Here is a 12,445-nt window from a genome sequence, read left to right as displayed (position 1 = left end):
TTGGATGTGTTTTGTAAACTGTTGGGTTCAAAGAAATTAGTCAAGTATCTGTAAAGCTTTCTGTAAATGTTCATGGAAATTATTTCATAGGTGTTGCTCTGGATTATGTTACTGTGGAGAAAAAAATGGTGTCTATGAAACATCCATTTAATAGAATGTTGAAACTAGTTGGTTGCTTTTGTGAATGAATGCATATAAAAACAGAACCATGAGTGGTTGATCTGAGTGGTTGATCTGAATGCTAGGTGCTTGAAGGTCCACATCCTTTACAGCCTCTCCCTTAGACCCTGCTTGGATCTGGACTAGTGTGAAATAAAAACATTGGAACAAATACTACTTTGAAAAAACAGCTGGCTTCAATAATTTGAAAGATCTATTTCTGCATAAGGTTGATATTACAATTTATATGTTAAAAGGACACAGTCAACTGGAAAAAAAAAATGCAGATTGTGCTTCCTGTAGTTAAATCACTTAATATGAAGAAGTTAGTAGAGGGAGAAGCATGCAGTTTGGACTGCCTCCAGCACATGATGGTCAAATTTGTAGTGACAAGAATCTTTTGTCTTGCTGAGGGATTATTAAAAGCTTGCTTGCTTTTAATGCTTCTGTGTGGGAAGCTGCATTTCAGCAAGCAAAAACAACTTCCCTGACTCTTAAGTTGTGTGTCCCTTTAATGCTGCAAAATGTAAATAAGGATACTTGCATGCATCTTTCTCAATTAAATGTACAGTGGATGTCTTCTTCAAATAGGCTGGAGCTTAAAAATCACCTTAAAAATACTGGATCGTGTAATGTTGTCTACTTATGCCTTCGGTCCACTTGGAAGACAATTGGATTGGTTACGCCAGTCTTTCTGTAAGGTACAAACAGAGCCTAAGGTTTTGAGTGCCCAAGAACGCTCTTGTCAAGTAGGTTAACACGCACACAAACACCATGTAATAACGGTGTAAGGGCTCCCCAGAACATCTTCAGGACAACGGTATTTTCTATAAGCAGCTCTTTTCATGCAACCTCAGCTAGTGTTGTGCTGCTCTTTACAGGACTGGGTGAGCGGTGTTGTCTTTGGCTGTGTGGGCTTAAACGTGTTTCTAATGTGCGTGTCAAATAATTGCCTGTTAAACAGACTGCCAATCTGGCTGAAGCCAGTGCTTCCGAAGAGGATAAAATAAAAGCTATGATGATCCAGTCCTGCCATGAATATGATCCAATCAAGTAAGTGTTGATAATGTCAGATCTGTTCTTTGAAGATTATGGAAAAAACTGTAGAGGTGTTTGGTTTAACAAGCGAGACATGTGCATACCTTGTTCTTTTATTCCCCCAAAACTTGCAGTTACATGAAGAAACCCGTGGGTCCACCTGCATCGTCATATACTTGCCATCGTTGCAGAAAACCTGGCCACTCTATGAAGAACTGCCCAAGAAATGGGGTAAGATTGTGGGGGACTTCTGGTGTTACCTAGTTTTTAATTGTTTTACCCTGGCAGTTAGGTAACAAGTACATGAATACTCACGTGAAGAATTGTTTCTCTTGGGGTGAAATACAGAGCTTATATGGCAATGTTGCAAAGCCTTTCAGAATTTGAGGGAAACCTGGAATTAGAAATGTAAAATTTTCTTTTTTTCTAGGTCATGGACATGAAATGTGTCCATAGATCTTTCTCTGTGAACTTGTATGCGTGTTTTTGTACATTTCAATGTTATTGGAAATTTTTCTGGTTTTAACTCTTTTTAGTGACAGTTCATAGTTTTTAGTATTTTGTATAAAAAGAAGATGTTTCTGTTGACCCCATCTACTGAACATTTGTGTGTTTTAATCAGACAAGCCTCTGGTTGCGTCTTCATGCCGTTTAATGTTAGTCACTGAAGGTACATGCATGAGGTATGAATTTAGCCTTCATATAGAGATGGTGAACATAAGTTTCCCCAGTGAGTGATTCAGAGCACTGCATTAAGCTCTCCCTCTGCATTGCCCTTTGGAGGAGGAGGAGCGGCTTTGTGTCTCTTCTCTGAGTGGATGGTGAGCTAAGGGCTGTTTCGCCCTTAAGGAACCTGAGGGTAAGCCAAAGAATGTCGACCGAATTCAAAACACTGCTCAAGCCTTTGGAACATCCTGGCTGTATTCATTTAGGAAAAGAAGTATTTTAGTCGAGCGACCCTTACGCTAGGTAAAAGGAGAGGATTAAAGGCTCTTGCTGCTTAAAATCATCATTGAAATGTCATTTTAAGTGTGGGTCTTAAGATGCGGTATGTCTGCATTTCTTGTCTCAACAGGACGAAAGTTTTGGGTCTGTGCCCAGGATGAAAAAGACCACAGGAATTCCAAGGAGTTTCCTGGTGGAGGTGAAAGATCCCAAAAGGAAGGGTGTCATGGTGACAAAAACTGGAAAATACGCAATACCACGTGTTAATGTGTAAGTATGGAATTAATTGGACCGACCAAAAAGTGAACGAGAGAAACCGTGCGTAAATGTCTGTATTGGCTTTGTGTGGCAAGTTTTTGGTAGCGGGGGTGGGGGGGAAGGTTACAGGGGTGGCTGCTGTAAGAAGCTGCTGGAAGCTTCCCCTGTGTTCAAGAGAGCCAATACCAGCCAGCTCTAAGACGGACCCGCCGCCAGCCAAGGCCGAGCCAATCCGCAATAGTGGTGACGCCTCTGTGATAACATTTTTAAGAAGGGAAAAAAAGTTGGGACAGAGGGAAAACGGCAGCCGGAGAGAGGAGTGAGAACATGTAAGAGAAACAACCCTGCAGACACCAAGGTCAGTGAAGCAGGAGGGGGAGGAGATGCTCCAGGCGCCGGAGCAGAGATTCCCCTGCAGCCTGTGGGGAAGACCATGGTGAGGCAGGCTGTCCCCCTGCAGTCCAGGGAGGTCCACGGTGGAGCGGAGGTCCACAGTAAAGCAGATGTCCACCTGCAGCCCGTGGAGGACCCCACGCCGGAGCAGGTGTGTTCCCAAAGGAGGCTGTGACCCCGTGGGAACCCCGCTCTGGAGCAGGCTCCTGGCAGGACATGCAGATCTGTGGAGAGGAGCCCACGGAGCAGGTTTTCTGGCAGGACTTGTGACCCCGTGGGGTACCCACGCTGGAGCAGTGTGCTCCTGAAGGACTGCAGCCCATGGAAGGGACCCATGCTGGAGCAGTTCGTGAAGAACTGCAGCCCATGGGAAGGACCCACGCTGGAGAAGTTCATGGAGAACTGTCTCCCGTGGGAGGGACCCTGCACTGGAGTAGGGGAAGAGTGAGGAGTCTTCCCCCTGAGGAGGAAGGAGCGGCAGAGACAAGGTGTGATGAACTGACCGTAACCCCCATTCCCTGTCCCCCTGCGCCGCTGGGGGGGGAGGGTAGGTAGAGCATTTGGGAGTAAAGCTGTGCCTGGGAAGAAGGGAGGGGTGGAGGGAAGGTGTTCTGAGATTTGGGTTTATTTCTCATTACCCTACTCTGGTTGATTTGTAATATATTGAGTTAATTTTCCCCAAGCTGAGTCTGTTTTGCCCGTGACGGTAATTGGTGAGTGATCTCTCCTGTCCTTATCTCGACCCACAAGCTCATCTGAGCTAATTTCGTTGTTGATCCACTGAATGGGAGAGGTCTGCGGTGGGAAAATTGTTCCCCCCTCCCTATTCTAGTGTGGTGGCTATAGAAAAGTAGGTTCAACTAAATGCCTATGTTTTAGGAGGCTAATGTGGAGTGAGAAGAATTCCATCTCCTGTCTTCCTTTGATAAGATCCAAAGCTTGGAAAAGTTCTCCTTTACCCATCTTTAATTTGTTTCTTTTTCCTTCCCCTTTCCCCTCCTCCAGGGAAGCTTATGCTAGAAGAGAGAAGGAAAAGCCTCCCTTTTTACCGGAGGAGCCATCCTCTTCCTCCTCAGATGATCCTATTCCAGAGGAGATTTTATGTCTCATTTGTAAGGAGATAATGACTGATGCGGCTATTATTCCCTGCTGTGGAAACAGTTATTGTGATGAATGTAAGTGTGAACTCCCATGTTTGTTAATTCAAAACAGCACATCTGCTCTTCTGAAAGCAGAAAGAGGAGATAGCGAAATTATTTTGTTACCAGTTCTATTTTATACTTAAGTATACCCTGAATAGGAAAGGGCTCTTCTCGTATAAAGGGGGAAAAAAGCCACAGAGCTTTAATAGTTAAATAAATAAATAAATAGTAAAATACATAGCTTTTTAGTTAAATTTACATGCGGAAGGACGAGTATGAGAGGAGTGGCTGATTGTGCAGGTGATTGCAGTATTGGATATTGAGTGCATTTAGTTTGCCCACAGCCCTTTCTCTCATACAAAACTATATAGCCAACTCTGGTGACTTTCGGTGGTCTGCAACAAACGGATAGTTAGCAGCATTTAATCCACATTTTCCTCCACGGGAGAGTTGGTTAAAACCTTCAGAGCGCGAACCTAGTAATGGTTTTTTGAACCTACTATTTGTTTTTCTGAGACAAGTTTTATTCGTTAACCTGGAGGGTGGGGACTTCTCACTGTACTATATAGTGGGAAAAAGACTAGCTGAAACATCAAGACACAGCCTACTCTACATCTTCAAATGTTACAACAGTGACATACCAAAACTCTAGAGTTATTTGCTGCATACTAGAAATTTTTTACGCTATTGAACCTTTATAGCTTCATGCTCTCACTTCAAGACCATATTCACCTGTGGATCATATAGGTGTTTTTATAGTTGATTAGAACCCCCAAAACTTCCTTAGTTTGGCTAAATGCTATTTTGATTATTCTAATTGTACACAGGTATTAGAACAGCCTTACTGGAATCTGAGGAGCATAGATGTCCAGAGTGTCATCAGACAGGTGTTTCGCCTGATGCTTTAGTGGCCAACAAGTGCCTACGCCGGGTAACCTGATGACTTTTACGTAAAGTGCTTGTAAGAATAGGCTCTTTGTAAAAAGCTGAAAGGGAAGGAAATATTAGTTTACATCTGCTTAAGCAAGGTTGACTTGAATAAGGCTAAATTTACCTTTCAAGTGCATTATCTGTTATCACAGAAGCTTACAACTCCTTGGAGACAATCTGGCAAATTCAGGTCATGCTTTTGTTTAAGGTGATTGCCTCGCTTTCAAATTCTGTGTTAACAGGGCAGTACTTTGAATACAGACACTCCGAGTTACCAATCACTAGTATCAGTGTTTAATGTGATGTGTTCATGTATCGGCATGTTGATTTCTTTGGGGATTGATAGCATTTACAGCTAATTACACAAGTAATTTTACTCTGTGGAGGCTTTTGTTCGTATATCTGCTGAAGTTTCATATTACCTTTGCGTAAATGTTTTTCTGCCTCTAGGCTGTGAGCAACTTCAAAAATGGAGCCGGTTACAGAAGAAGGCACCGTCAGCAGATGTGGCACCACCAGCAGCAGCAGCTGCCACTGCCACCACCCCCACTCGTGACTCTTACACCTCCTGCTGCTCTGGTGACTGCTGCTGAACATTCTACATATTCGTCTCTGTCAGTCAGCAGTTTGTTGGAAGAGAAGGTAAGCTTTGTTTCAACATTTGCAGCGATTCTTGTATTTTAGTAGAGCTTGTTTTCCAACTGTCTGCATTTATTCACAAGGGCTGTCAGACCCCTGTACTAAGACAACCAGCATTACCAAGTCGTCTGGGCCCCCAAGGACAATCAACACGCACCACTGGTAAGGAACTGTAACTTTTAATTTTTCTAAAAAGAATTTCTGTTAAAAAATGATCTTCAGATACACTGAATGGGATTTTTTGCTTTTTCCTCTCTCCACTCCAAAAGGTCATCCAGCGAGAGCCAGTACAATTTGCTCAGCAGGTGGCAGACCAGGCTGGGAACTGTAAGTGTTCTGCAGAAATTCAATGTATTCATACTGGTAACCTGTTAAATGAGGCTGTAACACATAAATTCTACAACAGCTGATTTATGATGAAGTAAGTGTGCACAGATAGTTGTGTAGAATACAAGTGGTCATTAATTTTTAAATGGCCTAATTTGAATTGGCTTTAACAAAGGGGTATGTGCTCGCAGTAAGATTATTTACAATAGAAGTCCAGTGCATAATTGAAAAGAGGACTCTGAAAAATGCACGCTTTCTGAGGAAACCATAAGTGCATCTAAAAATCAAATCTAATTAAAGGATCAGGTGGAAAGCCACCCTTTTGCTCACTGGCTGTATAAGGCTGAAGAAATTGATTTCCCAATAGAAACCAGCCTCCAGCATTCTTTTTTGAACAACTTAGTTGATTCTGATTGAGCAAATCATTGGAAAAGTCAAGGCTGTTATTTTAGGACAATTCTGAGTTTCTTCAATTTAGTCGTCTCAGATAGCCAAGCTGCTTTCTCTCCGTTGGAAAGAGAAGAGTCTGTTTTATCTCTTATTGCTGTGCCAAGTCAGTCCTTCATTTTTTTATATGCTTGATGTTAGATCGACTGTAAGGGTGCACTGTGTTTATAAAATCTCAAAGATAAATCCAAACAAAAATGGGGATCCACCCCACAGATGATTTAAAATCTCAGATTCAGTAAGCAAGAAAATAACAATGCAGGGACAAGAACAGGCCAAGTACATCATCATGAGGCGACAGCACAGGAAGCGTATGTGGAAGAGGTTAAAAGAAGTTTGAGAGAAGATGAGTTAATATTTGTGCAGGACTTTGAAGGTTAGAAGTGCGAAATATTAAGTGTCTCCAGGAGTAGCAGAGGAGCGGTGGGCACATGGCACGTGGGAGATGGGAGTCTCTGTTAAGCGTGGGCAGCCTCCACTTGCAGCTGCAAAGCTGAGTGTCAGGAGAGAAGACCGAGGGGAGTGTTGGGGGTGAGGATGTGGAAGGCAAGTATGAGGATCAAGAAATGAGTGTAATCTCACATGAACGGAAAGCAGGGAGAAAAATGCTTAAGTTGAGAACAAGAAGTGCTCCCCACCATGCTCCCGCTTCCTTCGCTTTCCTCTTTAAAATCCGACAGAGTGTAACAAACAGTGACACATGGTTTTGGGTTTCTTTAGAGGTCCAAATCGAGGACGCCTGCACAGCGAGTGTACCCAAAGGACTCAGGCCCCAGCACTACCAGAATCAACACCAGTCTTTGTGCCTGTGCCTCCAGCTCCCTTGTATCCTCCAGCACGCCACGCACTTCCTCTTCCACTGGGGGTACCACCACCACCGTTTCCTCCTCAGTTTCCACCTGGCCAGCCTCCATCTGCTGGGTGCGCTGTCCCCCCTCCAGGATATCCCCCAGCTCCCGCAAACACGTCATCAGCTTGGGTTCCAAGAGCAGTACCCATGTCTCCTTCACCTACCATCCCGAGGACTCAAGCATCTCCTTTCTCTAGGGAGGAGTTTTACAGAGAACAACGGAGTCTTAAAGAGGAGTAAGTATTTGGCTCAGTGAAGCTGCGTTGTTCTTCATTTTTGTATTTTGATCACATAATGAGCTGCAGTTACACTCAAGTGCACCTGACGTAAGCAAAAATGACAGTGTTTTTTCCAGTATACTTTTGTGTTGCAGATGGTAAACATGCAAAACTAAACCAAGACAAATGTAATTCTAAAACTTTCCCTAAAACTTGTAGGAACGCTGAACTGTTTTTGCTGAAATGGGATGTTCCCCTGTTGCATTTGCATGCAGTCTATATTTTCTCATATTGGCCATGTTTTGTCTCTTGGTGCCTTTTTGTAATAAAGGTCAAACTTATTTTAACAGGGAAAAGAAAAAGTCCAAACTTGATGAGTTTACCAGTGATTTTGCTAAGGAATTGATGGAATGTAAAAAGATTCCAGAGGAGCGTAGGCATTCGTTTTCCAGGTAACTGGTTTACATGTCTGTAATGGAGCAGCAGGTTGTCTGGAAGAATCAGGGGGAGTTCCACTGCACCCCTCTCTCATTGGATGGATTGGATGAGTCAAGGGATTAGCAGGGATAGGAGTTTCATAGGTAGGTTACTGGCTCAAATATGGCAGAGATTACAGTTGACTGATGGTGATAATGGGGCAGCAGTTGTTAAGGAACAGGGGTCTCTTTCCCTGAAGCTTCTCTGCAATGACATCCTTCACCTCCTGAGAGCCGTGAGGAGGCTAGGAACTGAATAGGTGTAGTAGCCGGATTTTCTGCATCTCCCTGTTCTGATTGTAACCATTACCTCAAAGCACATCGGAGGAGATATGTGAGAGAAATTGTCTTCCTCTTTTGTCTCTCTCCTGTAGGTACACGGAGAGATTTTAAGCTGGACTGCAGACTGGTGGCTTTCACTAGAATTTTGTTGACATTGTTAAATGAAAAACAAGAAAAACTTGTGAAGAAAAAACGCAGGGCAGCTGATGTTTTCTATCCCCCCAAATCACTTGGGCAGGAGTCTGCATAGCTGTCTCTTAGTAATGCTGTCAGTATCCTTCCTAGAGTAATGGCATTGAGTCATATTACTCGAGGCTGAGTTTAGAAGCATTTAGATACGACTCTTTCTTGAAGCGCTGTCACTATCCTTGGTTAGAGCTAGAGGTATGTGCAAGATTTTGCTAGGACATTGGGCTAGAAGTGTTGATTGTAAGACTGCAGTGCAAGTATTTTGCATCCTGTACAAATTGCCAAAGAAGTAGTGAAGTTAAAGAGACTAAGCTGGCATTTTAAAATTGAGCTTTACTGTCTTCAGGCCAAATCGTGTTTTCCTGATGTTTGATACTGCACTGTAGCCATTAAGACTTGCTCTTTTTGCATCTTACTGCAACAAAAATGATTTGCGCTGCATGTCGTTGCAGAGTAGTGAAAAAATGGGTGCGTTCACATAGCAGTAGAGGCCACTATACACCACCTTAAATCAGCCGATAGCTATGGTAGTTCGCGTGGTAGAAGTGAGTGGAAACAGACTTAGCCTTCCTGTATGTTTTTCCATTAACAAAGCAACAGCTGTTCTGTCTTGTGAGCCGAAACTTGTACATGTTATTAAGTTCTTCAGTTGGCAGTAGCATTATGTCAGCAGCTGAAAGAACATAAGTGTATGGAGAGTCAAAAACCCCAAAGCAAATCTGGAAGGAAAAAACTGGGGAGAGTGACTGTTTTGAATTAACTTCGTGTGTGTGTGTTGTGTTTTTTTTAAGGTCCAAGTCTCCTTCTAGTGCTTCATCTTACTCTAGAAGTTTCTATACCTACTCCAAGTCAAGATCAGCTTCTTCCCCCTCTCACTCCCACTCTCGATCATTTTGTCGTTCCCATTTGCATTCCTACTCGCGATCGCGGCTGTATCCAAGAAGAGGCGAAGGGAAGAGTCGTAACTATTGTTCTAGGTCAAGGTCAGCTGGTAATAGAGCTGGAAATTACCCTGGAAAATCTTCTGGAAGAGCACGCCATGTCGTCAAAGATCCTACCAAATCAAAAGAGAAGGAAATGGAATATCCACAGGGAGATGGCAAAGGAAATAAACATCAAAAACACCAGAAGAGAAGAAAAGGAGATGAGAACGAAGGATTTCCTTCATTTCGTGAAAGATGTCCTGGAATGGAACCTCCTGCGAAAAAAGTGAAGGAGGAGCTTCCCAAGACAGGCGGCATTGAAACATCTTCCTCTCAAAAGGGTGAGAAGGTTCTTGGTACCCCACAGAAAGTTCACCCAAAAGTGACAAAAGATCACCCAGAAACCAGACCAGCCAAGGAGGAAAAGGCAAAGAAAGACCACAATGAAGATGACAGTGAGAGTAATGTATCTGCAAAAGATGAGGGAGCTGCAGGAAAAAGTCCAAAAGACCCCAAAGAAAAGTCTGCTGATAAGGTGAAAGAGGATACAGCAGCACCTGCTGCAGTTGACCAGCCTGAAGCAAGCAGAAGTCAAAGCCGTCCCAGTGTTAGCTGTAGTCAAAGCCCTTCTGAGAGTCAGCCTCGAAGCCACAGCAGCAGTGCCAGCTCGGGAGAGAGTCAAGACAGCAAGAAAAAGAAAAAGAAAAAAGAGAAGCAGCAGCCCAAGAAGCATAAGAAGCACAAGAAGCATAAGAAACACAGGAAGCATAAGAAACACATTGGAAGCGAAACGGAATTGGAGAAGAGCCAAAAGCACAAACACAAGAAGGAAAAATCGAAGGAAAGCAAAGATAAAGATAAGCAAAACATGAAATCTGTCACTACATAGAATGACGGATATTAAAAAAATGACTTAATTCCTAAGTCATCTGTATTAGACTTTGATAAAATGTAAATGAATTCAAGCGTTGCAAATAGTGACATGGAAGACCCTGTGCTGCACTTAAAATATTGCTGCTTGATTATTTGATTTTTACATCAGAGCTTTATAAAAGTGAACATTTTGTAGAGAATTGTGAGTTGTGGCCATGTATCATGAAAGGTTTTGCTGGGGCATGTTATTTTTAACCATTGTTGATTAGTTTGGGTGGGGTATACTGCAAAAATTTTCACAGCTGAATTTTGTTTTAATTGCCTGCCAGAAGAAGGTGGTACCTGTTATAAAATAGCAGCAGCAAAATGCTTTGCAGAATCCATTACAGCCCTGTTATGTCACTTTTTGGTTATAATACATTTTCAGTAAACTATCCAACGTGATGAGATTTCCAGTGATAGCTGAACATGAGCAGAGAAGAGACTAGTGACAGAAAAAAGGTACCAGTAGAAGCTTGCTGGTAGCTAACATGTACGAAAAATAACCATATCAAGGGGTTTCATTTGGAAAAGACAGGTAGGACTTTAAATCTTTTGAACTGATGCAATGTGGGGAGGTGCTGCCAAGAGGTATGTTTTTTTTCCTGTGCCAAGCGGCCTTGTTTTTCTATTGTAAAAGGTAGGATGTGGCCCCAAACATAGAGCCACTCTTCACAGCTGGTCCTGACAATTTGATCCCAGAATGATCCCAGTTCCTCCCAGCGTGTTCCCAGTTACTCCTATTCACACCCAATGTCATTCCCAACGTCATTCCAGTTGCCCACAGTTGCCCCCAACAAGATCCCAGTTGCTCCCAGTCTGGTTCCAGACACACCCTGTTGCTCCCAGCATGATCCCAGTTGCTCCCAGCATGTTGCCAGTTGCTCCTAGTCACTGCCAATGTCATTCCAGTTGCCCCCAGTTGCCCCCAACATGGTCCCAGTTCCTACCTGTCTGGTTCGAGTTACTCCCAGTTGCTCCCAGCACGATCCCTGTTGATCTTAGTCACGCCTAACACTATCCCAGTTGCCCCCAACATGATCCCAGATGCTCCCAGTGTGGTTCCAGTCACTCCCACTTGCTCCCAGCATGATCCCACTTGCTCCCAGCATGTTCCCAGCTGCTCCTAGTCACTCCCAATGTCACTCCCAACGTCATTCCAGTCACTCCCAGTTGCTCCCAGCATGATCCTAGTTCCTCCCAGCATGCTCCTGGTTGTTCCTAGTCACGACCAATGTCATTCCAGTTGCCCCCAGTTGCCTCCAGCATGATCCTTTTTCCTTCCAGTGTGGTTCCAGTCCCTCCCAGGTGCTCCCAGCACGATTCCAGTGGATCCCAGTCTGCTCCCAGTTACTCCTAGTCACTTCGAGTCACCCCCAACTTCATTACAGTTGCCTCCAGATGCCCCCAACATGATCCCAGTTCCTACCAGTGTGGTTCCAGTCACTCCCAGTTGCTCCCAGCATGATCCCAGTTAATCTTAATTACTCCCAAGATCATCCAAGATGCTCCCAACATCTTCCTAGCTCATCCCAGTGTGGTTCCAGTCACTCCCAGTTGCTCCCTGCATGACCCCAGTTGATCTTAGTTACTCCGAACATCATCCCAGTTGCAACCAACTTTATCCCAGTTCCTGCCAGCATGCTCCTGGTTGCTCCTACTCACTCCCAACGTCATTCCAGTTACTCCCAGTTGATCCTAGCATGATCCCAGTTCCTCCCAGTGTGGTTCCAGTCCCTCCCAGTTGCTCCCAGCACGATTCCAGTCAATCCCAGCCTGCACCCAGTTGTTCCTAGTCACTTCGAGTCACTCCCAACTTCATTCCATTTGCCCCCTGTTGCTCCCAGCATGATCCCAGTTCCTCCAAGCACGTTCCCAGTTGCTCCTAGTCACTCCCAGTGTCACTCCCAACGTCATTCCAGTTGCCCCCAGTTGCCCCCAGCATGATCCCAGTTCCTCCCAGTGTGGTTCCAGTCCCTCCCAGTTGCTCCCAGCACGATTCCAGTTCATCCCAGCCTGCTCCCCGCCCACTGTAGCCATGGCTCCACCCCTTTCCACCCTGGCCACGCCCCCTCTCGCAGTCGCTCCGCCCTGTCAGTCTCCTCGCCCTTTGTAACGGTGACTCCGCCCTCTTCTGCAGTAGCCCCGCCCTCTCAGGCTTCCCGCCCTTTTTAACGGCCGTTGCCCTTCCGTTTCCTCACAGACTGAGGGGTGAAGGGGTCCTGGCGCTGCCACAGCCGGCAGGTCGTGGTACGGAAGGGGGGGACGGGGACACGGACACCCTAGCAGGCGGCTGACCCCCCCAGCATGGACTGGT

General features: G+C 44.7%; 1 protein-coding gene across 1 annotated transcript in view; it reads left to right on the top strand.

The window, feature by feature from the left end:
• The window catches only part of LOC142026376 (E3 ubiquitin-protein ligase RBBP6-like), a 34,244-nt gene extending 21,819 nt beyond the window's left edge, over window positions 1–12,425 (top strand). The window contains exons 6-18 of the mRNA XM_075019333.1: window positions 1,124–1,212; window positions 1,332–1,428; window positions 2,273–2,412; window positions 3,799–3,968; window positions 4,763–4,866; window positions 5,316–5,507; window positions 5,588–5,666; window positions 5,774–5,831; window positions 6,999–7,364; window positions 7,697–7,798; window positions 9,085–9,276; window positions 9,472–10,029; window positions 12,332–12,425. Of these exons, the coding sequence (XP_074875434.1) occupies window positions 1,124–1,212; window positions 1,332–1,428; window positions 2,273–2,412; window positions 3,799–3,968; window positions 4,763–4,866; window positions 5,316–5,507; window positions 5,588–5,666; window positions 5,774–5,831; window positions 6,999–7,364; window positions 7,697–7,798; window positions 9,085–9,276; window positions 9,472–10,029; window positions 12,332–12,425 (2,241 nt within the window). The remainder of the gene's footprint in view (window positions 1–1,123; window positions 1,213–1,331; window positions 1,429–2,272; window positions 2,413–3,798; window positions 3,969–4,762; window positions 4,867–5,315; window positions 5,508–5,587; window positions 5,667–5,773; window positions 5,832–6,998; window positions 7,365–7,696; window positions 7,799–9,084; window positions 9,277–9,471; window positions 10,030–12,331) is intronic.
• Window positions 12,426–12,445: the final 20 nt, after the last annotated feature.

The sequence above is a fragment of the Buteo buteo genome, chromosome 33, assembly GCF_964188355.1.
Source record: "Buteo buteo chromosome 33, bButBut1.hap1.1, whole genome shotgun sequence".
NCBI classification, from domain to species: Eukaryota; Metazoa; Chordata; class Aves; order Accipitriformes; family Accipitridae; genus Buteo; species Buteo buteo.
Note: the sequence above shows the minus strand (reverse complement) of the source record. Positions and strands in the feature narration are given on the sequence as shown.